The sequence below is a fragment of the Sylvia atricapilla genome, chromosome 10 (genome assembly GCF_009819655.1).
Source record: "Sylvia atricapilla isolate bSylAtr1 chromosome 10, bSylAtr1.pri, whole genome shotgun sequence".
NCBI classification, from domain to species: Eukaryota; Metazoa; Chordata; class Aves; order Passeriformes; family Sylviidae; genus Sylvia; species Sylvia atricapilla.
In genome coordinates this window covers 23384166-23408674 of record NC_089149.1, presented here as the reverse complement: position 1 = coordinate 23408674, position 24509 = coordinate 23384166, and the positions used below count along the sequence as shown (strand labels likewise).

Sequence of the window (24509 nt, the reverse complement as noted above, 5' to 3'; positions counted from 1 at the left end):
AGATTACAATGTGTATAGATCTGTTATAAGATACATTAATCAATACTTTTCAGTCTGGGATATACAGTACAACAAAACAAAATGCATACAGATAGCAGATACTCAAAGTCTGCACTGCTGTAAGCAAGACAAACTTTTCACAGTACAATGAATAGTAAGTATTTGATATACTTTTCGTTTATTAATTTGTGTGTATGACTGAATTTATCTACAATGTAAGCTTAAATATATGTGAGTGCCCAAGAACATATTTATTCCAAACAATAGAGTGGGCACATGTGTGTTTAGGCTCTTGAAAAAGATTTTTATCTTTACAGAATCTAACAAACCTTAAAATGGAATATAAGTCAATACTCTGCAAATGAAATATCCTTGTCCATTAGGTGTTTTAATATGGGTATAAAAATGTACTTTCTTGCAGTATTGTTATACAATTCCAAATTATTGTTATTGGAATTATAAATTCCAAGGCATTTTAATAGGAATTTTTAAAAAACTACAGAAATACATACTTCCATAACATTGCCTCCTCTTAGTTGCTGTACCAGGAAGCACACTGCCACAGAACTCTGCCAAAGTGGAAAGATCAGGCCAACATGCAGAGGCACAGAAAAAGTAAAATATTCAAGTAATTTTATTGAACACCACTGGGATTTTTGAAACATTTTTCTTTCATTTACAGTAGAAGAAACTGTCAATACCACCACTCCATTAAAAAACTGCTTTATGTACAAATACCCAGGACAAATTGCAGTTACCTTGGTAATTTGTTAGCATGTGGTTATTTCAAATAAAATATTGCATAGAATTTATAATACTATACTATTTGCATAGATCAAAGATGAAGAATGGAAAGTGTTATGGGTACCTCCCGGTTACCATGGACACATTCCATTCTCAATGTTATTTGGAGGTGCAAGTGGTAAAAGAATTCACTACCACACTGCTTATTCCATTGGCATTTTCTTCATTAAAAAAGAGAGAAGAGGAAAGGACAAGCAAACCCAAATATAAACAGCAGCAACTAAACAAGGCTTCAGGTAATAAGTCATTGCAATTTTTTTAACAAATAAAACAACTAAAATATTAAAGTGAATATTAGCAAAACATAAATTGTTCAGGAAGTATCTATTGTCAGAATGAATCAGAACTCTAGATTACCAGAAGCATGGGACTCTTTACATTGTATGAGAAAGTAATATTTGAAACTTGTCATATGGTGAGCCAGCTTTTAAGGATGTGGGTCTCACTCTTCCTTGAATCTCATTCAGAGCTATAGAGGTAAAGACAAGTCTCACACATCAGACTCATACTATATAATAAGAAACCTCTGGGGGAAGCTGAGACAGTGTGAATTGTGAAACCCTGGACAAAGGCAAACATGAGAAACTTTCTCATTCTCCAGTATTTTTAGGATTTCAAACTTCAGATTAAGATTTTGCTTTGCTTAAAACTAGTAACTCAAAATACAAGTTCTCAGATTACAGGGTATACGGAGGTTAATTTTCCCCTTAAATTATTCTCCTTTAAATAGTTAAACATTCATTGGAGAAGGAAGGTGACTATAGAATGTAGAAAATAATGCTGTTGAGATTCAGATCTAGATTCAAACATTTTCCTCTGTCCCAGGTGAATGGCCTAAATCCACAGTCTTTGTTTTTAGCCTTGGATTTGTTACTACAGCCCAGGATCTCATTCCACTGTACAGTGAAGGAGCCGTCGTGTCTTCTACAGAGAAAAAGTCACATTCTCAGCTAGTCTTAGAGACTTCATCTGTACTATATCCCTTTCCCCAGACAATTTTATCCCACATTATATTACTTCTCCGTTGTATTTTTTCAAAATACAACCTTTGCTTTTGGTTGTGTTTTGTAGATTGGAGAAGACCATAAAAACTTGATTTTAAAATTAGAGCATTAAAATGCTTCTTCAGCTTATTTTTTAATTTTCTATTATTTTATAATTTTATCTTATTTTCCTTGCACAGTGTTGTTGCATTTTTACTACTATTTCAAATGGATCTATTGGTTTTCAAACAATTCACTTACATGTATTTTGGTTAAGCAATTGCCCACTTCACCCTCACTTAAATCTTTACAAAATAGAAGTGGAATAAATATCAGCATTACTGAAGTATCTTAAAGGACATACCTATAAGTTAGATATTTCTAGAATTTTTACTTATGAAGAGGCATCCTCTCATCATATTTTTTTCTGCTTTTACTCTAACATCATTGCGTCTAATTGAGAAGTAGAGGTTTTTTTACTTTATAGTGAGGTTTTTCACACAGTTGCATTTGCATCCACACTGCAGCTTTGACTGCATAAGAAATGAAGGAAAATTTGAGGTGGACAGCAGAAATCTTTAGGCTTAGACAAAACTATGCTCCTTCTGCAAGTGAATGAAGCTGAGGCTTTTAGGTAACTTCAAAAAATGCAAAGCAGGTACCTTAAAATTCTACTCAATTTCACCAAGAAGGAAATTGTCTTGTGTCTAACCATGTGCTGTGTCTAAACTATGGAAGCAGCTAGCCCTGACAATGGACAGGTAATTGCAAAAGAACTAAAATAAAATGTCTCATAACTTCACAAAGAGCTGGAGTGAGGCTATCCTTAGGCATGGACACTGACCCAGCTCAAGCCAATGCTATTTTGATCCCTGTGGGATAAGCTGCTGTGGAACGATAACACACACAGGCAATTGTTTCATGTGAGGCTACAATGGCATATTGTGATTAACTTAAAAGCAAGAATGCAGATCTTCTGGAACTGAAGAATCTGTTAAGTCTCGTTTTTTCCTTCCTGCCTCCAAAACCAGTTAGACTCTTGGTAATGAAAATACATGATTGGCCAAAGCAGATTAGTTTGAGAGTCCTGATGTGGTTAATATGCAAGAAAGTGAACATTAACAAATGCAGCCTAGAAATAAGGACTATACTGGTTTTAGGACTGGTGCTGGTATGTAGCTCAAAATTACTGGCAGGGTTTGACCTGAAAAACAAAGTAGAATGGACTATCAGGAGGTTGCAGTTAACAAAGTCCTATTTGGGCTTCTCAGAAGTCTTTGAAGGAAACTTTTTAGGAGGAAGCACAAAAAATGAAACACATCTAGGTGCAATAGTGCAAGAGTCCACCAAACTGAAATTAAACTATGTACTGATGCCACTCCACATTTCAGGCATGAACAATACGAAATCAAATAGGTACTAGTTGTTGCCCGTTATGTCTGTGAAATCAGATGCTTTTTGTTCTTTTGGCAATTTACTGACTTTGTTTTCAAATTTAAGGTAGGGCTTACAAGGTCTCTGCTTCATTTCACAACTGACACAAAACCTCAACATCTGCATTTGGTATAGTAAAGGAAATTATACAGATTACTATTATATCTACACTGATAGGATCTCTACAAGACAATAGTTTTTTTTCTGATATGCACTCAGGAGAAGAAAAAGTAGGTTTATTTGGCATTTACTTGACATAGTGCATTTTTCAGTATTTCTAAGAGATATCCACTTCATATATGCCACAGAACCTAAAGTGTAAAACTTAATACCCAGCTGTGCTAAAGTAACTGTTCTGCAAGAAAAACCCATACACATAATTGAGTTGAAATCCTGGACAACAGTGTGTACTTGAAAGTTCGTACAGATTCTTCTCAGGACCACATTAGTCATCATGGAAACCCACATACTTCCCTTCCTTATGTCTGCTTTGGTTTTGGAGAAAAAGAAGTTTTACTATTAATAGCAAGGAAAGCTAAAACAATTTAGTTAGCAAACAAAAATATAACACTGACTGTAGCAGAGTCCAGAGGTAAAGACAATGACACACAGAAAAAAGATAACTTCCTGGTGTCAAGGCAAACTGTTTTGTGCGGTGCTTTTAACAAATATTTCAAGTGCATGAAGAGAAGAGAAATGTCTCAGTTCCAAAATTTCACATGTAGCAACTATGAAGCTGATAATTTTTCCCTCACTTCACTCACACTTGGAAACATCAACCCACTTAACCAAAGGATTAGCTTTGCGTGTGTGTGCATGACTACCAAAGGCTCCCTACTTAGAGCATCTGAAAAACGTTTTGATAAAATACAGGAGGAAGATTCAATAAAAAGATTGGAAATATTAATTGCCTTTTCCTTTGAGGAATGCAGTAGTTATATTTGAGCACAAAATCTACTGTCTTGCTCTGGCCTCTTCCCCTTCTCTCAGTTAATACCTTGCTTATTCCTATTTTAGTATCGTTCTTCCATGGTTTTCTCAGAGCTTAATAGTTTTCTCAGAGTTTTCTCAGAGCTGGGTGGGAGAATAAATAAAAAGTGGAGAAAGTAAGAAAAAAAAAGTAGGTAAAGCTGTTTATCACAGCTGCTTACAGCACAGATGCTTTGGAAGCTAAGGTCTACCTTTGTACGGACTTGTGCACAGAGATCAGAGAAACAATACTAGAGCAAGAGAATGCAGAAGGAAGGGGATGTGCTGAAAGGGAAACAAAACTATCAGAGGGAATAAAATATTACTCTAGAGGATAAGAGTCTTCAATTACGAGCATGATACTTGCCATTTATTAATGTGATTAAACAGGCAGACCTAGATCAGACTGCCACAAAGAGATTATTCCTCTACTTAACAGAACAAAGCATGAAAGCAAAGTGCAAGACATAACATTCCTTTCTAGATGGGTAGGACAGTGACAGGTTTAATTTAAAACCATTTCTTTTAGTTTTGTCCTCCTTAATTCAGTTTCAATGTCTCCCTGTTGCAATTTCAGGTCTAGTCAATGCTTTGATTTTTTTTTTTTAATTTAAGTTTGATTTTGTTTCCTCTTTATTAGAGTAAAAAAACTCCAAACAACAGAACAGAGCAGTCAGACTTCTGCTATCTATATAAAATGTCCTGAAGTATGGTAGTGTTACAGTGCAAAGTAATTTTTAGGGAATCTGCACTTCTTTTAGCAGCGTCTGTACATATAACTGGCAATCCTTTTTATTACAGATGAAGTCTTAGTTAAATCACCCCACCGCTCCTTTCTTGGATACTTCTTATCTTCCTGATTTGCATACATCTGCCACCAGTTTAATCCAATATCTGCTGAAAACAGTTTTCCTATATTCTTACGTGGGCAGCTAACTTTCAGCACTGACATGTCCTACTCTAAATTTTGAGGAACATCTATTGCACTGGCCCCTAAAATCTCATCACATTTTTTGAGAACAAACTGACATTATCAGTGTGCTTTTCAAAGCTCCCTTGCTGTCTATTTACAGCTTTAATTCCACCTCGAATCAGAAGACAGGAACTCTAAAGAATCTATCACATGGTGCAGGCATTCCGATATACTTGACTCCTACGCATGTCTCATTTTTCAGAAAAAGTTGTGTCAACAAGTGTGCCCTTTCTCTCCATCAGTTATCAGCCCAGTACTGTAGGTAGCATGTGCTACCTGTTGGTTGATTTTTTTCCTCTTTCTTCAAACAATAGGATTTTTCAGTCCAATTTTAATTACTCATTTTACATGAAACTTAACATTTGTTACCTTCAGGTTTCAGTCTCACTGTAAAATGCACAGGAGGAAACAACTCAGCTGTAGCACAACTTAGCAAAAGCTGAAATCTCTCATTATCATTTGTCATGATAATTTGATCTGCACATGCATTAAAACATACATTGAATTTTCTGTCACAAGTATCTGCTTGCTTTTTTGATGCTTTCCAGCCACACAGCTTCTCTTGCCTGCAATCCCCATCTGCTGTCATTCCTTTCACTCCATTGTTCACTATCATCCTATTATGTTATTTAGAACTGTGGCTTCAGACAGTCTCCCAGGCTTCTGCTTCTACAGTATTATTTTGAGTTTTTCAACAAATGACTTCTATCATTTGACTGTGCACTAATGTTCATTCTTCTAGTTCCCACCCTTCTCCAGATAATTTGTGTAATTCAGGTTTCAGCCAACAAATTACATTTACACTGGTTGTACCCAATGCACAGTTTTAATCTAATTTTGTCAAGTACATCCAAAAGCTGCAGGCACTTTTACTTTGGTTTTATTTAGGTTTATTTCAGTTTAACACAAAGTAATTTAGTTTATACCAGATCAAAATCAAGCAAATCTTTAGAATAAAAATCCGTAGAGCAGTTTAGACCAGCAACTTTGTTTAAAATAATTTTTAGGTTGCACTGGTGCATAGATAAGAGTATTCATAGCCTCTCTTTCTTTGAGATAAAAATTCTAGACCTTTTCTAGCTTTTCCTTCTACACTTCTTGCTGCCTTCTTTCCCTTGAATATTTTGCTGAGTGCATTTAACTACTCTTGATAAATGAATAAATGCATAAATACATGGTATGCCTAGTTAAGTAAACATATCCACCATTTCTTCATCATGAATGCTAGCTACTGTGTATATGGAAAATGAAATCATGCAAACTGCACTTGGTTAATAAAAAAGTGACAGAAAAAAAAGAAATAATTGTTTTTCTAACTTGAAGCAGGAAAAAGGAAAACAAGACAACAGGAAAGAACACAAACTCACCTTTGCTAATATGAAAGTAGAATTACTCCTGGACAGAGAAAAAAGATTGATAATGATTTACTACCTAAGTAAGGCAAGTGAAAAATATAACTAAATCTTTCTTTGTTTCTAAAGAACAAGCACTGGCAATAAGGAACATGTGAACACTACTTGGTTACAGCAAGAAATGTTTATTTCTTATAGTTACATTCTTATAGTTACATTATTACGCAGAAAGTAGTTGTGATTGCTTACCTTGAGAAATCTTTGTTTTACTTTGAGATACCTTTGTGACCTGAAAATCATCCTTGTCAGGTAGGACTAGATCAAGTATGATACTTCTAAAGAAAACCACAAATATTAAAGCCATGCAGAAAACTTATACTGAGAGATTAAACATTGCAACTCTGTGAGATCCTGCTGTCTGTGTATTAAAGATTAGTTATAAGTAGACAAAACCCAGCTGAGGCAAAAATAAAAAAATACATATCTAGGCTACCAGTGATATAGTAAAACCAGATTAATAGTGAATTAACTAAGATTACATTATCATCTTTAACATACCTTAATTGAAACTCATATGAGAATATTCCAATGCATCTTCAAATGACAGCTCAACCACTACTGAAAAAGAATTTTATAAGCCCACACAACAGCACTGCATTACCATAGGCTCACTAAGGACTCAACTTCACAAGTAATAATCACTCCGTTAGTTATAGATCTAATTTCAAATCAGTAAAATACGTTTCACAGGGCTAAGCATTTGGTAATGTCTGTGGGGAAAAAAAGCCAAAACAACCGTCCTCCAAAAAAGAGAACTGAGTCTTCTGTGAAGGTAAAAATCTACCACTTACACTGCTGTGTGTAATGCCTTCTGTAGAGAAATCTTGCTCCCCTAATAATGAAAGTCCTGAAATTCCAGCATGACAGTGCAACACATCACAAATTGCATTTCAGTTGTTAAAACCCCAGATTTTCCTATGTCAGTTCTTGTGCTGTATTACATCTTCAATATTGCATCATGACCAAAGAATTCCCAAATCTTCCTGAAAACCTTATGGATAAGATCTAGCAACTGCATACACCCAGAGGTGGCACATCATGGAAGAAATGAGAGGTACCATCAGCAATCCAAACTGTAACATGTCACAACACTGCTAAACCAACTTATTTTAGCTTTGGACAGAAACACTTGGAGAACAATATTCATGTTTTTCCAGTGCAGCATTATTTCCCCAGAGAAACTGTCTCCATTTTCCAAGCAGCTCTACTGTTTACTTTGATGTCTGAATTAGAGACAGCAAAAAAGCAAAGGCGATTTCCCTATGTATTTTAGGCTTAACAAACATTTTCTTGATCATAACTGCTTAATACTCCATGACACCATTACCATGAAAATGTTTGATTCTTTTGGAGATACACTTGTTTAGCATAGCACAGCATTTCCTGAGCTGAGACAAAATGGCTGCCTTCTCCTGGCCTCAACAAATTAGACTTGAAATATTTCTACTTTACAGCAACAACAACAAGTTTCTATTTTATGCAGTTGAATTCCTCCATACAAATAGCTTATAATAAAAATATAATTTTTTAGAACTCCCTCGTGAGAAATTTCTGTGCTCTTTTTGTTTGCTAAGAACCCAAATGTCTGTTTGAAGAGACTTGGATAGAATCCAGCTAGGTAGTAACTGGTATGGCATCCCTCAGGTTTCAAATGTAAATAAAATAGTAGAATTGTGAAAAAGGTTCATCTCCCACAGATCTTTACTTAAGACATATCCTTCAAAAAATTGTTTTGTGAAACATGAAACTATTTTCAGCTCAATTACTATTAGAACATCTGTGAATTTCCCCCCCTCCATCCATCTGGCTTAAGCACTTCAAATGGCATCTGCTGTCAGTCAAAGAGGTTACATATCAAACGTCATCATAAAGACTTTAAAACAAGCCCAAGATATAACAGTTAACTGTATAGTACCTTTTTTTCCAAAGGGAGGAGCTGTCTTTGCAGGTTTAATAAATCATGAAAGTTCTCACAACTGAAAATCAGCCAGCCCACCACTACAAGGATCATTTATTAATGTCTCCTAAAATGGAAATTTTATTGAAAATTATAAGTTGTCGGAGGGTTTTGTTTAATTTTTGTTTGGGTTATATTGGTGGTGTGGTGGTGGTGGTTTTTTGTTTGCTTAGGTTTTTGTAGTGTAGGACCTGCAGAGATCAGTTACAGAATTGGGTTGTTTATTGAAAAAGGATTTTTTTTTTAAGAAAATAGGTTCTCAAAGATTTAAGTGCTGTAGGTTCAGAATTTTTGTTTTCAACTAAAAAAGCCAGGAAAAAACCCTGTATTTTTTAAATTGAAATAACTAATTGACAATTAACAATAGGATCTTTTAAGCAAATACTGTAGTACTCAGTATCCAAAATAATGTGCTGTGCTCATAATGTATTGATTTAATCAGAAACTGATTGAAGACATAGAAGTGAACACTAAACAATAGGAGCAATGAGGGGGAAAGAACAAGAACATTCATCAGAACTGTTTGCCCAGTTACTTACACTGTTTGCTCATCTACATGTCCTGTGTGTATCTTTTAGAGAAGCCAGTTGCTGATCTCTGGCCAAACACACAGTTCTGCAGTTGCATATTTGAGAGCTCAGTTATCCTGGCTGTTACATGAGCGGATCATGTGTGGAATATTGCACAGAACCACGGCAGCTTTGTGAATGCACCACACTGGTCTTTTGTGAGTAAGTAGCTGAACATTTTACTAACATGACAGAATCTTCTGATTAGTGTAGCATTCATTAAATGGTGACAGATGCTAGTATTAATTACATGTTGAGCGGATCATTTTCCCATTACATTTCTTTTGTTACCAGCCTCATCATTCCAGTTATCAGCCTGCCCTATAAGCAGATTAAGCACCAGACTTTTTTTTTTTTTTGAGGGGGGGGATGTGTGTCTATATTCCTTGTTTGACCAAAAGGAGTGACTGATCTTTCCTACACTACCCCACCATCTGGATTCCTCTTGCACTTTTCAAAACCTGCATTTATCATCTGTTAGACAATTTATAAGAAATGTTATTTATTTGGCTCTCTCAAGCCATCTTACATTTAATGTTGGAAGCCATAGGATTAGTCGCTTGCCTTGTACAAACAGATAACATCTATTGTTTTTTTGTGATAAACTTGCCAAATTATAATTGGCATCTCAAATATTAATTTGGCATTTCAGGATTGAAAAACATGTACAGTGAAAGGTATATGTGAAACAAGTTGCCATCCCTCAGGTCAGTCTTGAGCCAAAAGATTCCCATTCTGTGTAATAGTACATGCACTCAAACAAAACAAAAACTATTCACCATTCCCGTGAATACTAGCAGGATTCCTAGAACACATTTTATGCCAAGAATGATTTTTTTATTTATCATGTTTATTCTGACATGTACACCAACCTCTCCTTCATAACAACTCGGAGCAGTCCTGGAAAAGAAAAAATAAAACAAATAAAAAAATAAAATTTGAAAAGTAAAAATGGCAAAGTCATTCATTTGGAAAAAAATTCCACCATAAACCAGAAGGTTATAAACTGAAAGTTGACAGAGGAGAAAGACATTGGAATAATAACTAATCGAAGGGTAATCAAGAGTCTGTAATGTGATTTTGGTAGAGGAAGTTAAATACAGTCCTAAAATTTAAGTCACCCCGGATTTTCCAGAAGACATGAGGAAGTAACAATGCTTTTGCATATGGCACTTGTTAGGCTTATTATTATTAAAAATGAAAGTATTAATGGGAATAAATGCAATGAAAAGATGAGAGCGACCAAGAAGCAGAGAGTCTGTTTCACAAATGGAGACTGAAAAAACAAAACAAACCCTATACAGAGTGTGCATTTATTAAGCATATACATCATACATACACACATACACATATATACAGCATTGTTACCTACACACAAGATACCCGAACAAAATAAATGTCAATTAATCTGCATAACTTCACTTGTTCACTTCACCATCAGAGATGTGATGGTCTGGAGCAGTTGTTCTGTCTGAAGTAGCAGAGGAAGAAAAGCTTCACTACCTTTGAAACACATCTAATCCCATTTATGCTATGAAGATCTATTATGTAGCTAGATGAAACAGCAAGCACTGGGACTGGACGACCTCAAGTTGTCTCTTTCAGTCTTATATTTCTGTAGTGGAACCGGCAGAGGCTCACACAGGGGAAATAAGTGAAATAGTTTCTCTGCATTTGTAAAATTACGGTTGCTGACTTAAAATAGCTATTTGAAAAAAGTTATTTTCACTGATGGCTCGGAAGATCTCTCCTTCCACACAATACAGCTGGGTGAACCGTATTCTGTGAATGCTTATTTATGCAACTAAGTTTCTTGCCCTAACACATTCTTAGGATCTTCTGTATTTGCACAGGATTTCTGGTTCTGTGACAGTTTGACTTTATAATCAGCTGATGCCTGGAAATCCTGGTGATGACCACAGGAACACAAGCATTGGAGCTTTGTAAGACATGCCCAGCAAATTGGTACCTTCATCCTGAAGGAGCTGAATTTACTGCTCCTGTAAAGCCCAAGTAGACCATTCAAAGAAGGGCAACACCGGACAGAATTATGGGAGCTTTCATACAAATCCACCATGCAGCAAAACTCCCCTTTTTGCTTTTACAGGAAAACAGCAGACAGTTCTGAAACCACTCACTTCCAAGAATGGGGCTATTCAAAGTAGCAGGTTTCAGCATTCATGTAACCCCTGTGCCAGGCTGGGGGCTTAGACTGTGAGACCTCTCAGACTGTTACTTACCAGGAGACTGTAAAATAGCACACTGGGAATGTGAACCAACAATGAGGCCCCCTCTGTTCTAACCCAGGATAGGCATATAAATATATTTCACATGAGATACAACTTGGAACATCAGTGATGTACCTTCTTTCAGCTGCTATTTTTGACAGGTCTCTTCTCAGGAGATTCCATAACCTGTAGAAAGGTTAACTAGCATCCAGAAATTTTACATGTACAGAAATTAAAACTGGAGACACTACTTATGTGAAGGTGTTTTGAGGAGTAAGGAATTAAAATTTGAGTGAATTGGGGAGTTTTGCTGCAATCAGATACATTAGCTTCACAAAATATAGTGATATATTCAAAAACATACATTCACTGCACAATACTTAAATGATCTTATTGCCATAAAATCAAAGCTGAATTTTTCAAATAGTGCAAACCAGATATTTTTCAATGACACCAACTTCCTGGTAATGCTTTGTAAAACGAACGTTTGCAGAACAATTAGAACTTACTCACACTGACAGTTACAAAGCTTTTTTTTTTTGCATGGTTTTTGTTAACTGACTTTGGTTTGTTTTCAGGATGTATTTGGGCAGCTGAAAACAAACCCAAGAATAGATACCTGAAGTGTGTGACAGGAAACAGATATGAGAACCAAAAACCTGAAGACAGTAGTAAGAATCATCTTGTTTTTATTATCTGAGTGCAATAATGAATAGCAAAGACCCCACGACATTCACATTGCACAGACAAGCAGAGCACTGGTAGGATTCCTATGGGGTCAGTGGGACAGGCCCACTACAAGACTTCAGCTACTCAGAAGCACATATTTCCCAGTTATTGTGCAGCACTTCTTCCCTAAAAGAGCATATATTCATTATTTCGACTTACTTTATGATAACAAACTGAAAACTCCCTCCTGGTTTAAAATATGTTGTAGGGGTTTTTTGGGTTTTTTTTTTTTTGTTCTGGTGAGACATTTAGAAAACTTTCTCAGAAAAGTTTCTGAAACTTTACTTCTTCTAAATCAGTATGTCCAGCATGAGACAAGCATGTGTTTGTCTCTCTAATAAATATAAAATAAGTAAACTAAGCAAAAAAATGGGTCAAAATGAAACAAAGATTATAGTACATTTTCAGTTTTATTTCATAATTTTATGAACTTATAATCAGATTTCATTTTAATTTCATGTTAAATTTCATTTGTTTACTGTCCAGCATATCTCATTAATGATTTTATTACATTACTCTGAAAAATGCTCATATTGCACATTTTGCAGGATATTTCAAAACAAAGGTTCAAAAAACTCTTCCAGGATATTTAGCATTGCTTATTTCCCTGTTTGAACAAACAGTTATCTACACTGGTGAAAAGCAGGACCTAATATCTCCAGGTACCATGTGGAAAATATATACAGCCTTCCCATTCCCAGATGTTAATTTTATGTTCTTGGACATATGACATGCAAGATTATTCCTTACCCTTTTTATCCTGTTGCCTTAAGTCTGATTACGCCTAAAGTGCAGCTAAACTTATCTTTCTTTATAAGGAATTTGCTGTTCATTGTGTTAAACAATGAACCACATTTATTTGTGAGCATTTCGGAGAGTAGACTTATGTCTGTTCTAAGGGTACAAAATCACGATGCGTATGTACCGCTTCGCAAGGCTACTAACTCACCATTTTGAAACATTTCTATTTCCTCCTTTCCTCTGGTTCCTCACTCAGAGCCCCATCCCACAGGCTCGGGAAAGTCCAGGTAGAAGCAATGTCCCACATATTGAGGCTTCTCGCTAGACCCATGCCTGGAAATACCCTTTCGGTTCCCAGCCCCTCAGGAGGCCAGGCCAGCGGCACTTACCGGTGGCGCCTCCCGGGTCGCTTCCTGGCGGCGTTAACGGGGCCCCTCGTCCTGCCCCGGCACGGAGGGGCTCCTTCCTCGCGGAAAAACCCTCGCTAAAGCCGCTGCCGCCTCCGGCTGTCGGTCTACCTTCCTTCCTTCCTTCCTTCCTGGGCGGCGGAGACAGCGGCGGCCCCGCGCGGCCCCGCCGCCGCCATTTTGGGACGCCGGCGGGCGGTCTCCACGGCAACCAGGAAGGGGCGGACATCGCGCGGGGTCACGGCTAGCCCGGCCCCCTCTTAAAGGAGCAGCGGCGGCGGCCCCGCGGTGCCGGGCAGGGTCTGACCCCCGCCGCCGGTGCCACCAGCGACCCGCGCCCCGGCCATCCCCCGGCCGCCCCGAGGGGGGGACATTCCCGCGGACCCGAGGTGACGACCCCGGCGGAGGGATACCGACCGCCGCCGGCGCCTCCGCCGAGCGCAGCGAGCGGGCCGCGCTCCGGGCCGCGGCGGGGGCTGCGCGGGGGGCGGCAGCCGGGGCAGGGGCCGCCCGCCGGCCCGGGGCGCGCGCGGGCCCCGGCGGGGCCCCGGCGCCAGGAGAAAGTAGTCCCGCGGCCTCCCCCTCGCGCCGCTGGAAGGGGTTCGGCGGCGGAGGCGGCGGACGAGGCGTCGATCGGTGCTGCGGCTTCAGCTGATAATTGAAGGGAAGCGAGGCGGCTGCTGCCGGGAGGAGGGAGGCACGGAGCGTCTGCGGAGGCCGCACCGGGACAAACTAGGTACCCGGGGCCCCTCCGCTCGGTCGGGGGGCGCCGGGAGGGCGGGCGCGGGGCGGCGGGGCGCTCGCTGGGCCCCTCGGCCACTCCGGGCCGGGCCTGTTGTGTCATCCCGGCGTTAGCCGAGCTGCCCTTCCTGGCGGCCCGGGGCAGGGGGAGGGGAGCGGCGCCATCCCGGAGCATTGTTGCAGATGGGGGTGGGGGGGCGAAGGGGAGCCGGGAACGACGCGGTGCCGCGCCGGTGAGTGTTTGGGGAGGCCCGGAGGGGTGGAATGGGGCCCTCGCCGTGGAGGGAAGGGGTGGAAACGGAGCTGACAAAATGGCCAGGCGGTCCCCGGGCCCGCTGCAGGGCCGGCCCTCGCCCCCCGGGCACGGGTGCCGGGGGCCGCCTCGCCTCTCCCGGGCCGCCCGGCGGGGACGGGGGCGGCAGCGCGGCCGCCCCTCCGCGGGCCCTGTGTGCCTGCCGATACAAAAGGGCAGTGTCAGTGTTGACACTGCCGTGCCGATTTCGATGCCCTTCCCCGTCTTCCCTCCCCCACTCCGCTTGGCCCCCTTTTCCTTAGTGGTTCTTTCTTTCCCACTCCCCTTTTATTTTTTTGCCTCCCCTTTAAAGAAGGTAGGGAATATCTTAAAGGAAAAAAAAATAGCAATTTCTCTTTCTTTCCGTTCTGCCCAGCTCGGTAAAAAATGCTAAACAATCGGCCGACGTCCATATTTCACAAGCTTTTTTGGGGGGAGGAAGAAGGTGGGCAGAAAACGGAGGCGCCCGTGGGGTCGGAGTCACAAAGCTGGCTGCCCACGAAAGGGATTATTTTCGCAGCTAAATGTTTTCGAGCTGATGTTTTTCTTGTTTTCAGTCAAGAAGCAAGTTGCCCGGTCCTTGCGTTTGCTTGCATAATGCGTCGTACTTGGAGGCTGATCAAACGCTGGGCTCTGCCTTTCCTGCCTGGCGCTTCCCCCTTCCCTTTCCCGGGGGCTGGGGACTGGGACAGGCCGGGGGTGGCACCGGGCTCCCGCCTGCGGCCCCGGCCATCGGGGAGGGGAAGGAACCGAGGCCGGGGCTCTGGCCAGACCTGCAGGCCCGTCTTCCTGTGTCCAACTTTTTTATTGTTCCCCCTTCCGAGTGCCCGGGCTCTCCGGCAGGCGGGGGCTTGCGCGGCTCGGCGGTCCCGGAGTCTAGACGGGGAACCGGAAAATAATAGGGGAAAGAATGGAAAGTTATGTCAAGGGCTTTGGGGGAAAAACATCGACGTATCGAACAAAGGTCCTGCCTGTGTTGGAGAGAGAGGCCTGCATGTGAGGCCTGATTGTGTCGCATTTACACACGGGGAAGAAATGAGCGCTTGGTACTGGCCTAAATTTATTCTGTAAGTCTGGCAGGGAACTTAGGAACGCTTTCAGAGAGTGTGTAGTTTGTTTTGGGAGCGTTTTTATTATGTGTAGCAATCCAGTAACAATTTTTATTTTAAATCCTTTTTTCCCCTAAAAAGACAGTTCAGGTTGGTTTTTTTTTTTTTTTTTTTTTTTTTTTTTTTTTTTCCTTCCTGTCTTGTTCAGCAGAAATAATACTGATTCGGAGCTTCTAACCCTGTAATGCAAAACTTTACTCAAACAGAGTAACTTCTACTGTTTGTGTTGCGTGTAATATGAATTTTGAGCTTCCTGGTTCTTTAAAGGCTGGCACAAAGAGAAGTTGAGTAGTTACCAGCTGATAAATTTGAAGTACATCTATTATAATGAGAAAGAAGAGGAATTCTGAGCACTTAAGTTAATTTTTCAAGATTTTCTTGTGGGAATGGACACTGTGGATATACTTTTGTAACACTTTAAAAGCTAGCAAGCGTCGCTGTGATTATTTCTGTTATCTCTTGTATGGTCTTTTCTTTTCAGTTCTCCCTCTTCCACTCCCCAAACTACAGTGCTAATTGTACAGGGTTGGGATTTTGATTTGGCTTGGGTTTGTTTTTGGGGTTTTTTTTTGTGGGTTTTTTTTTTGGTGTTCGGTTTCTGAGCTTTATTAAGATATTTGTTAAGATAAAATTTTTAAACGAGTTTTATTTTAGGTATGTAAATATACATAATGGACATGAAAGCACTGGAAAAACAACTGCTTTCTATTGTTTGGTAGCCTATTTAATAAATACTGATAGGAGTTAGATGTATTTATGAAAATATTATTATTTCAGTTTTTACAGCTGATATTTTAACAGAATATGTTGTGTTTGAACTAAGAAGTTTAAAAACACTGGTCTGGTGAATAAGTTCTGTAAATAATGCTTAAAGTTTTTAAAGCTTAAAATATACATGTTTTTAACTTGTAATAGTTTCTATATTTGTAAAATGCAGCTGATTGTGAGCAGTTCTGTTTTTTGGATCTTAAATGCAAAGGTATTTTTAATTTTTATTGTTTGCTGTATCTTATGTTTGTGTTAGAAATACAGGTAATCAGATTTTTTCCCATTCTTAGGGTCTTTCTGAGAAAAATGAGTAGTATACTTGAATTGACAACCTTGAAGTCTTCTATCTCCAGATGGTTTCATAGCTAGGAACCTAAACATGTCTTAGTTCTTAGCAGAAAGATTGTAGGTCATCCACAGTGTGACATTACTGCTTATTAATACAGCAGAGCTACTTCAGTAGGAGTGCCAACCTGTTGAGTAAGAGCTTAGGAAAATGGGGTCTTTTGATGTCTTGGAAAAGTTTTTCAGGTCAAAGTGACCATTAGGGGAAATAGTCTACATCTTCCCAGAGAATGAATAATCAAAGCTGTCATTCCTAATCACAAATCATGCACAAATCTATTTTTTGGTTTTGGGTGGAATTTTTTTTTTTTTAAGTTTTCCTTTTTATATTGTACTTTGACTGTCTTCAAACCTAAAGTGTAAATATCACAGAACAAAACCCTGTGATGAATACTTATTCTTATAAAATCATTCCTAAATTTGAGGCCTAAAGCTATGGGTGACAACATTGTTCCTTCTTCAGCAGTATAGCAAAAATAAAATGCATTTTTCTTTAATGTGGTCAGTGGAAACATGATCGATTCCATGTGGATCCTTACATCACTGATAAGTACAGTTACTCACTGCAGCAGTCCAGAAACATAACCTGACTAAATTGCCTTTGTCTCTAAGTGATGAAGCTGAAGCAGAAGTACTAAAGTTAGTAAGTAAACTACATGTGTGTACCTAATTTTCAGCTAAATGCATCTCACAGCTAAATGATCTCTGTCTATGTTTTCTAACCAAGTAATTGGTAAGCATCATGTAGAACACTTCTGATCATGGATCTCTTTTGTTACACTGGGGCTAAATTATTGTGACAAAGTGTAATCAAATACCAAAGTTGTACAACGTGGTGAGCTATGGCATCGGCAAAATCTTAACCTAGGATGTTTCAGGGATCTTCCTTTGGCCTGTTGGATGATCAGTGTCCTGTTCATCACCTGTCAAATTAGTAACACTCCCTAAAAAGCACTTTGTTGATCCGTTTCATCAAGGTGTCACTGTCCCCATTCAGTACTGGCTCTGAAGGTGTAGTACATTGGAATATTTTTTTTTTTTTGTACAGTAACTTACTGGCTTTGGGTGAGTATGCTTAGTTTTCTGAAGGAGCAATATTTTAAATGTGCCCTTAATATTTTAATCACTGCATAGTATCACAACAGATTTATGGCAGTATATGAAGCAACTTCTTGCTGAGAGTTTCCATAGCTCAGTTTTGAGCTTGGTAACTGCAAAACAAAGCCGTATTAACTTTTTCCCTACTTACGTACTTTTTTTCAATTTATATGAAATAAAGTGCTTCTGAAGGAGCAAAACTATTTTCAGAGTTCTTAGTGGTCAGCAATAATGAAAAAATATTTGTATGTAGCCACTTGTCTCAAGATCACTTTTTTTTAACAAAACAGTTGCTGAATTCATGCTTTAAAGCTGTCTTCTGCAAATAAAAGAAATTTTAGCTGTGTATCAGATGTGCGGTGTCTGTGGAGGGCAGAGCTAAGTCACCTGGCTTCTCCTAAGCCTGCTTTCAGGTTTGGTACGAAGTTCAGTTTGGGAGCAGTTGTACTCCTAATCCTGCCATCAGGCTGGTAGAGTCCAACTGTGTAAATATGCAGTCATACCCTCCTTCAGTTGTGTCTGGCAGCCAAGGTTCAAGCACACAGAACCAATCTGTTTACTCTCCCTGTCTGTGATGAGCCTTGTCTTGCAAGGTCCTGACTGTTGCCAGTCTAACTTGATTCATGAAGGTACTTGGTACAAATATGGCAGCAAGCTGCCCTGAGAGCAGTAGATGGTCAGCTCTGGAAGGAAGAATGGAAATATTATTTTCATATAGGAGAAATGGAAAATTTAGATGTACTATCGAAAAAGTTAATCATGATAGTTTTATACTGGACTTCAATATCAATGATGCATGAGAAATACTAACCATGATGTTCAAGCCATGGTTGCCCTCAGTTGCTCCAGACAAGCCTCTCTTGTCAGGATTTGTACAGAAAGCCTGTTTGGAAGGGACCTGAGGAACTTGGCCCTTCTCATATTTGACTCCTTCTACCCTTGAATAGTTTTTCATTGATTACAACCTGATGAAAAGATTCATCTCATATTCTCAATCATTCGTTTTCTTGAGTGATAAGGAGGAAAAAGCCCAGATCTTATAAACATACAGAGGTATGTGTGGAGAGGAAACTGGAATGATTCTATCAGTATGTAGTAAGACTATGCTGGCTCATGGACTGGGGGGGAAATCCCATATTCTCAAGTGTTTTCTGAATGATTTGCTTTGATAGTGTCTGTCCACAATAAAGTGCACATGCTGAACTGCAAAGATCTGACCTTCATAAAAGGTATGAAAGGGTCTGAGTCATCTTCTGGAATGTGAACCTTGAGTTGTAGGGAGCAATTTGGTGTTTCAAAATGGAAGCTGAGGTTCCCTGCTACTTTTTGAATAAGGTGGCTTTTTTTAAAGATCTGAAAGGCAAGATGTATTTCACATTTATTCTGCTTTCAGAGCAACTTGTTGCTGACAACTTGTGTTTTATTGCATGAAGTACAAATAGCTAGACTTAGTGTAAAGAAGGGCAAATTGTTGCTAGACTTCTGTAAAGCTGGAAATAAAATAATACAAACATGTTCTTTATTTTCTGATGTATGCATGTGTTTTTGGGAGCAAAAGTGTTAAACTTTCAGGAGGCAGTCAAGCCCTGAGATGGGCATTAGATTTAATAATAGCAGTGTGTGCCTTCAGTTTTGTGGCTGGCTATTTGAAGCATGGTTAATACCAGTTTTTTGTTAATGCAGAGCAGTAACTCTAATTTTTACCTTGATTTTCAGGAGCAGTTTTTATCAGTGAAACTATTAGGAAAAATAGGTGTGTGACAAATGCATGCTCCAATGTAACTAAGTGCAGATTCAGCTATGTTTGCTTTTAGAAAACATGTATGGTGTTTTGTTCTCCCTCTTTTTTCTCCATATCTCTCTTCTGTCTTACTTTCCTTACTTGATAGTTTGTCTTACCAGCTCTGGGTAGAAGAAATTCTCTCTCTGTACATCAGCTTTTATATGCTTGAAGTCTGTTCTGTACCTCTGCTCCAGTCCAAGACTGCTTAGATGTAAAAGTACAGGTAAATAAGTGTGGAAATCAAAAATACACTCTTGTATCTTCCGATTTGAAAACATGGATTTTTTTTTTTTTTTTTTAGGATAAGGAGCAACATAAATGAGTTGAGGCACCAAAATAGGAAAGGTGGAAACGATGCCTAGTAACACTAGTCAGGGTGGACTCTGATATCCTCCATGCCTGCCCTCCTCCCCTTTCCCTCCAACCCTAAAGAAAAGGAAAAACACACACTTGCATCCCACCCACTCACCAAGGGACTTGAATTACATGTCCTTGATACTGGTATAATGATTAGTTGCTTACTTGAACTCCTGCAGGTCGTGAGGAGAAGCTCTCTTTGCATGATGTATGCTTTTGTGGAATATGTGGTAGATGTGTGTTTTTGGACAAAGTAATAGTGTAAGATGTGGTTAATGTCAGGGCTAGAGGATGGCATCTTATCCAAGTTAATAATGTTCTGTGTCTTCTAATGTCAAATCCCTTATGCAGTTAGCTTATTCAGTGTAGGGAGTGTCCTGTCCTGGAAGGTGTGTGCAGTGTAACTGAATCTTCTGATCACAAGTGAGATGTGGCTGTGCATTTAAAGAGAACAAATGAAGAAAGTAACTAAGGGTGCATATTAATAGGCTGTATGCTGAATTTAAACTTGGAACTCTGCCTTTGTTAGAGTGTTTTCTTCCTCTTTATTTTGAGGATACACTTTATTTTTAATCAACTTACTGACTGCAAACTGTAATTTCTCCTTAAAACTTCATTTGTCTTGAGCTTTGCAGTTGTTTCAGGTGTGATGGCTTGATGAACTCGCTCACTGTACAGGGGTGAGGGGAAGGTAGGAAATTGCTCAGCTGAACTAGGACAGCAGACAGTCATAAGCTGTGTCAATAAGCCTGAGTGAACAGTGCCTGAGAAGTAGGTACCTGTGTGATCTTTAAGTCAAACAGCTGGAGAAAACACAATTTCAGCTGAATCTCATTTAACAAAAGGGATGGAAGCTGCATAACTTAGGCAAGCTTTAAGCCACAATTCCAAGTGTTACAGCTTGTGCTTTAAAGATCTGCTGCAGTCTCTTCCACAGTGTTTTTTAAGTTTATGTGTTGACAGTGGGTGCTGCTATATCTTACTGTGGTAGTATTCTGCCTGTTGTGTTTAGCAGATAATATTCTACAATAAAAGACTGGTAATAAAAATTAAGACTGGTGTTAAACCATAAGACTGTGGATTAAAGAAGCTAGTTTCACTCTTTTGCTCAGTTACAAGAAACTTGGTAGAAGAACAGATACATTCCTTTGCCAAAAGTAAGATAGGAAATACATGTTTGTCAGATTTCCTCTGTGGCAGCTCTTAAGTTGATGTAGTTGTGCTGTGTATTCCTAGACTTGAAAATGAGGATAGCCTTGCTGGGTACCTGACTCTTGACAGCCCCTCTGAACCTTCACCAACACTTTGTAACTAGAATTGGAAGAAGGGTGTTAAGGGAAATGCTATTGCACACTTCAGTCTGCACATTTAAATACTCCATAGAGTGGGTGGAAAGTGAGCTCTCTTCAGATTAGCTGTGAAGACGGAAGATGAATTTTGTGAAGTTAATGATGTGAAGGAATTGTATCACTTTAATGTCTTCTGTTAATGTGGACATATTTGAGCTCTGTGGCCATACTTTTTTTTTTTTTTTTTAATAGTTTAGAGATTCTTGACATATTATCCACATCAAACTGTAGTTTGAACAGGATGGACACTTAAAATTCTAACTTTGTGTTTTATGGAGAAGAACTCGAGTAAGCTAGAACCTGGGAACTTTATATTTAAACACTTGAGGTAAATAGACATGTAGTGATGAGTTAATTTTTGGGAATACACTTAAACTAAATGTAAAGTTGGCTGTGAGACTCCACTGAAGTGACAGGCAAAGTAATCTCAATCTGTTGCTTTCAGAATACAATGTGGTGACCATACTTGTTGCTAGACTTTGTGGCTTCCAGAGGTTGCCTGGAGTAAAGTATATTCCTGTGTGCTTTTCCTCTCACAGACTTAGCCAAAAGGTGTTGAAATTATTCTCATAGTTTAGATAGTCCTATTAAGTAATAAGTCAGTGGGTAAACAGTTGTATCATCTGTTTTTCAAAACTTCCTAATTAATGTATTTTATTCAGATGAAATCTTGGGCTTATATCAGATTGAGATATCACACTTGAATGCTAACTATGATTCTAGCCCCTGTAGTTTTACCAGGAGCACTGTCAAGTCCCTCAGCCTGTTCTCAGCAGTCTGCCTGTGCTAAACTGGTGTTGCTTCTGTTTATGGCATCTGTTTGTTGCAGTTTCACATCTACCTTGCACTTACTGGAAACCCTATTAGGACTCATTTGTACTCTTATTTTAATTAATTAATTTTAATTGAATTAATTTAAATCCTATTTTAGTGGTGTTGGAGCATCTTAAAAACTTTTATCAGAAGTAAGCCATTTAGATCATTCTGCATCACCAGATTGTATAGTTGGATTTAATTTAAAAGCTGTTTCCTCTTCAGCTAAGAAATGGTTTCTTCCTTAGACTCAGAGTTGCAATACTGTTTATCTTCACCAAAATGATGTCAGGCTGTTTGGAAGGTCAGCTTAGTAAGATGGCAAATCAAAACCAGATAGCAGGTGATTATGCTGATTGATCTAACAGCAGATTTCAATTAGTATTTTGACTTTCTCTGTTCTGTAACCCATTCTGAAACATCAGTTGAGTTGAACGTTAGCAACTCAGTTACAAAATTTCTCTGTTGCACTTTCATAGGACTCCTGTGTTTTTGTCTGCTACTTCTACATAGAGCTCTTTCCACAAATGGAATAACTGGTTTGGTTTTTGGAATATATTAACTTTGGCAACTTTCCTCCCCCTGCCCTCTCCTTCCCCCCCCCCTTTGCCTCCCCCCCCCATGTGGGAGATATCAAACATGAACATATGGGCACAGAGTGACACAGCAATAGGAGGATCAAGCTGGATAAACAACCTCTGCACAGACTAACCCTATCCAAAAGTGTGGTATATGGTTTGTGGCTTTTTTATTTTTAAATCCTAGAACTTGCTGTGTACTGCAGTAATTTGCTTTGTGGAGGGCTGTTTTCTGCCTCCCCTCCTCTTTCTCAGGAGAAGGTGTGGGGACAAGTTTTCTCTCTTCAGTCATAACAGAGCTTCTGTGGTGGGTACCATGAGACAAGAGGGTCAGGAAAAGCTTCACAAACTGTAGGTAATAGAGGTGTTGGCTTCTTTGCAGTATCTCCTCTGACTTGTTGCACCTTCTGAGAAAGAGAATGGCTGTTACAATAGCAGGAATGGTGTTTTAGTTACTTCCAAAGTGGGGGGGGGGAACTAGCTTTTTTTAGGAACTTGAGCCTTTAAAGAGGTTTTTGTTCCTGGGCAGCTTGAGCATCTCCTCTCTGGTGGGCATAGTAGGACAGCAGAACTTGTTAGTCCTCTGTAAGGACAATGAAGACACTCTGGGAGTAGGCTTAGGAAGAAGCCTCATACTTGCCTTCTTAGTTCTTCAGTCCTCCTGGGATATTCTTTCAGCATGTCATGTCTCAGAATTTAGGATCATCTAATTTCCAGCCTGAAAGTTTCTCTTAAGTGTTTGCCTGCTAACTGTATCAATACTATCCTATCTTTATTTTCTTCTGTTGATGTTTTACTCCTAGCACTTACTGGAAGTAAGTAACAACTTTGTTGCCAGGCTAAATAATACAGGTTTTATTAGTTAATTCTTTAAGATCACCTGTCTGATTTTCAGCTGGATTTCATGTCCCTTGACAAAGGCCCAGTGTGATGGGATAGAGTATTCCAGATAAACACTGTTTTTACAAAAGCACTGAGAATTCTCAGTTACTCTGTAATGGGGTATTTAACTAAGCATTGGTTCCTCTTCCACAGCTCCTCTCCCATTCCCCTCCAGCATCACTCTGGGAGGAACTGGAACATGTAGTCACTAATGCTTAGGTCAGCTGGGGGGGTTTGGCTTACAGTAATGCTTTTTGGGTTCAGTACTGAAGTACAGTATCTCCATATTGAGTGGTAATGTTGTACTTGACAGCATTTCAAGTGTCTCTTTAGAATACTTGACTGTTCCATATTTTGATATATCCTTACTATTTTGGGTGAGGCACAGAGGTGAGAAAAGGGAACTTGTAGGTTTTGATAATTTTGTAAAAAGGGGAGTTTTGAGGGAGCAGCTCTGTGTTTAGATAACCATATCACCTGTAGAGTTATTTGGAAATAAGCAAGGCTGTAATAATAAAGCTTTCATATTTTTCTCTTGCACGCAACAGTCTTCCATCGTTACAAACGCTTTCTGTTAAACTTGTGCAATGATGCGGTCTGTTTGGATGCTACTTAACAACAATTTAAATAGACCTGGGTTTAACAAAACAGAAATGAAATAATGAATGACCTCTCTTCTGTGAGCCAGGAAATAGTAACAAGTGCCTAGAGTTGTGCTGTCAAAAACTAAAATCTTCTGCTTCTGGGGTCTGTTGATGTCCTGTCATTACTGAAGTATGATTTCAAGATTTAATGCCATTACGAGTTAAACATTATTACCTGCCTTCAAGTGTTAAAAATGTTTGAGCACCCACAGCTTACAGAGACACTGTTTTTCAGCTCTTTTTCAAAACCTTGGGCCTTTGACTGCACATTCAGAATAGCAGTGAATATTTTAAGTCCAGTTACATCTGAATGATAGAATATTCTTACTTGAGTGTGTTTGCAGTAACATGGCTTTGGCGCTGACTGGGTGGAAGCTGTAGTCCTCATCAAAGAGTACTTTTTTGCTAAACTTTGAAACTTTAGTTCAATGAGAATGTCAATCTACATAAGTTCATGGAGTAAACAAATATAATGTCATGGCACTACTGACATGGGGAAGGGAATGTAGGCTGTCCTGTGAGAAGTGCTTGAAAAAATAGACTT

The 24509-nt window shown here is 39.2% G+C and overlaps 2 protein-coding genes across 18 annotated transcripts in view; one reads left to right on the top strand and one right to left on the bottom strand.

The window, feature by feature from the left end:
• Positions 1-9922: 9922 nt before the first annotated feature.
• On the bottom strand, positions 9923-13435 carry LOC136365661 (centrosomal protein CCDC61-like). Of its 2 annotated transcripts, none has more exons than XR_010744387.1 (2): positions 13008-13154; positions 9923-10001 (listed from the first exon to the last, which is right to left on the bottom strand). XR_010744387.1 is itself a non-coding variant. In XM_066326322.1 (2 exons), exons 1-2 carry the CDS (start codon positions 13433-13435, stop codon positions 9952-9954), a joined length of 297 nt encoding a protein of 98 aa, XP_066182419.1. In that variant the 3' UTR covers positions 9923-9951. The 2 variants fall into 2 exon arrangements, 1 of the variants encoding a protein (XP_066182419.1); XM_066326322.1 differs by lacking the exon at positions 13008-13154 and adding an exon at positions 13189-13435.
• A 25-nt stretch (positions 13436-13460) lies between these two features.
• Positions 13461-24509, top strand: part of TRIP12 (thyroid hormone receptor interactor 12) — a 77969-nt gene continuing 66920 nt past the window's right edge. For 6 of the 16 annotated variants that reach the window (XM_066326318.1, XM_066326317.1, XM_066326313.1 and 3 more), the window contains exon 1: positions 22492-22596. The gene's annotated coding sequence lies outside the window, so the exon portion shown is untranslated. Of the gene's footprint in view, positions 13596-13737; positions 13943-22488; positions 22597-22641; positions 22795-24509 lie in introns of those variants that run through there. The other 10 variants (XR_010744385.1, XM_066326315.1, XM_066326320.1 and 7 more) reach the window with 6 other exon arrangements.

Excerpts from the sequence above, each read along its gene's own strand:
- LOC136365661 (XM_066326322.1), bottom strand. The coding sequence starts at position 13,435 with ATGTCCGCCCCTTCCTGGTTGCCGTGGAGACCGCCCGCCGGCGTCCCA. Across the intron at positions 10,002-13,188 it reads CGACCCGGGAGGCGCCACCG|GACTGCTCCGAGTTGTTATG; the intron begins GTAAGTGCCGCT and ends TTTCTTTTCCAG.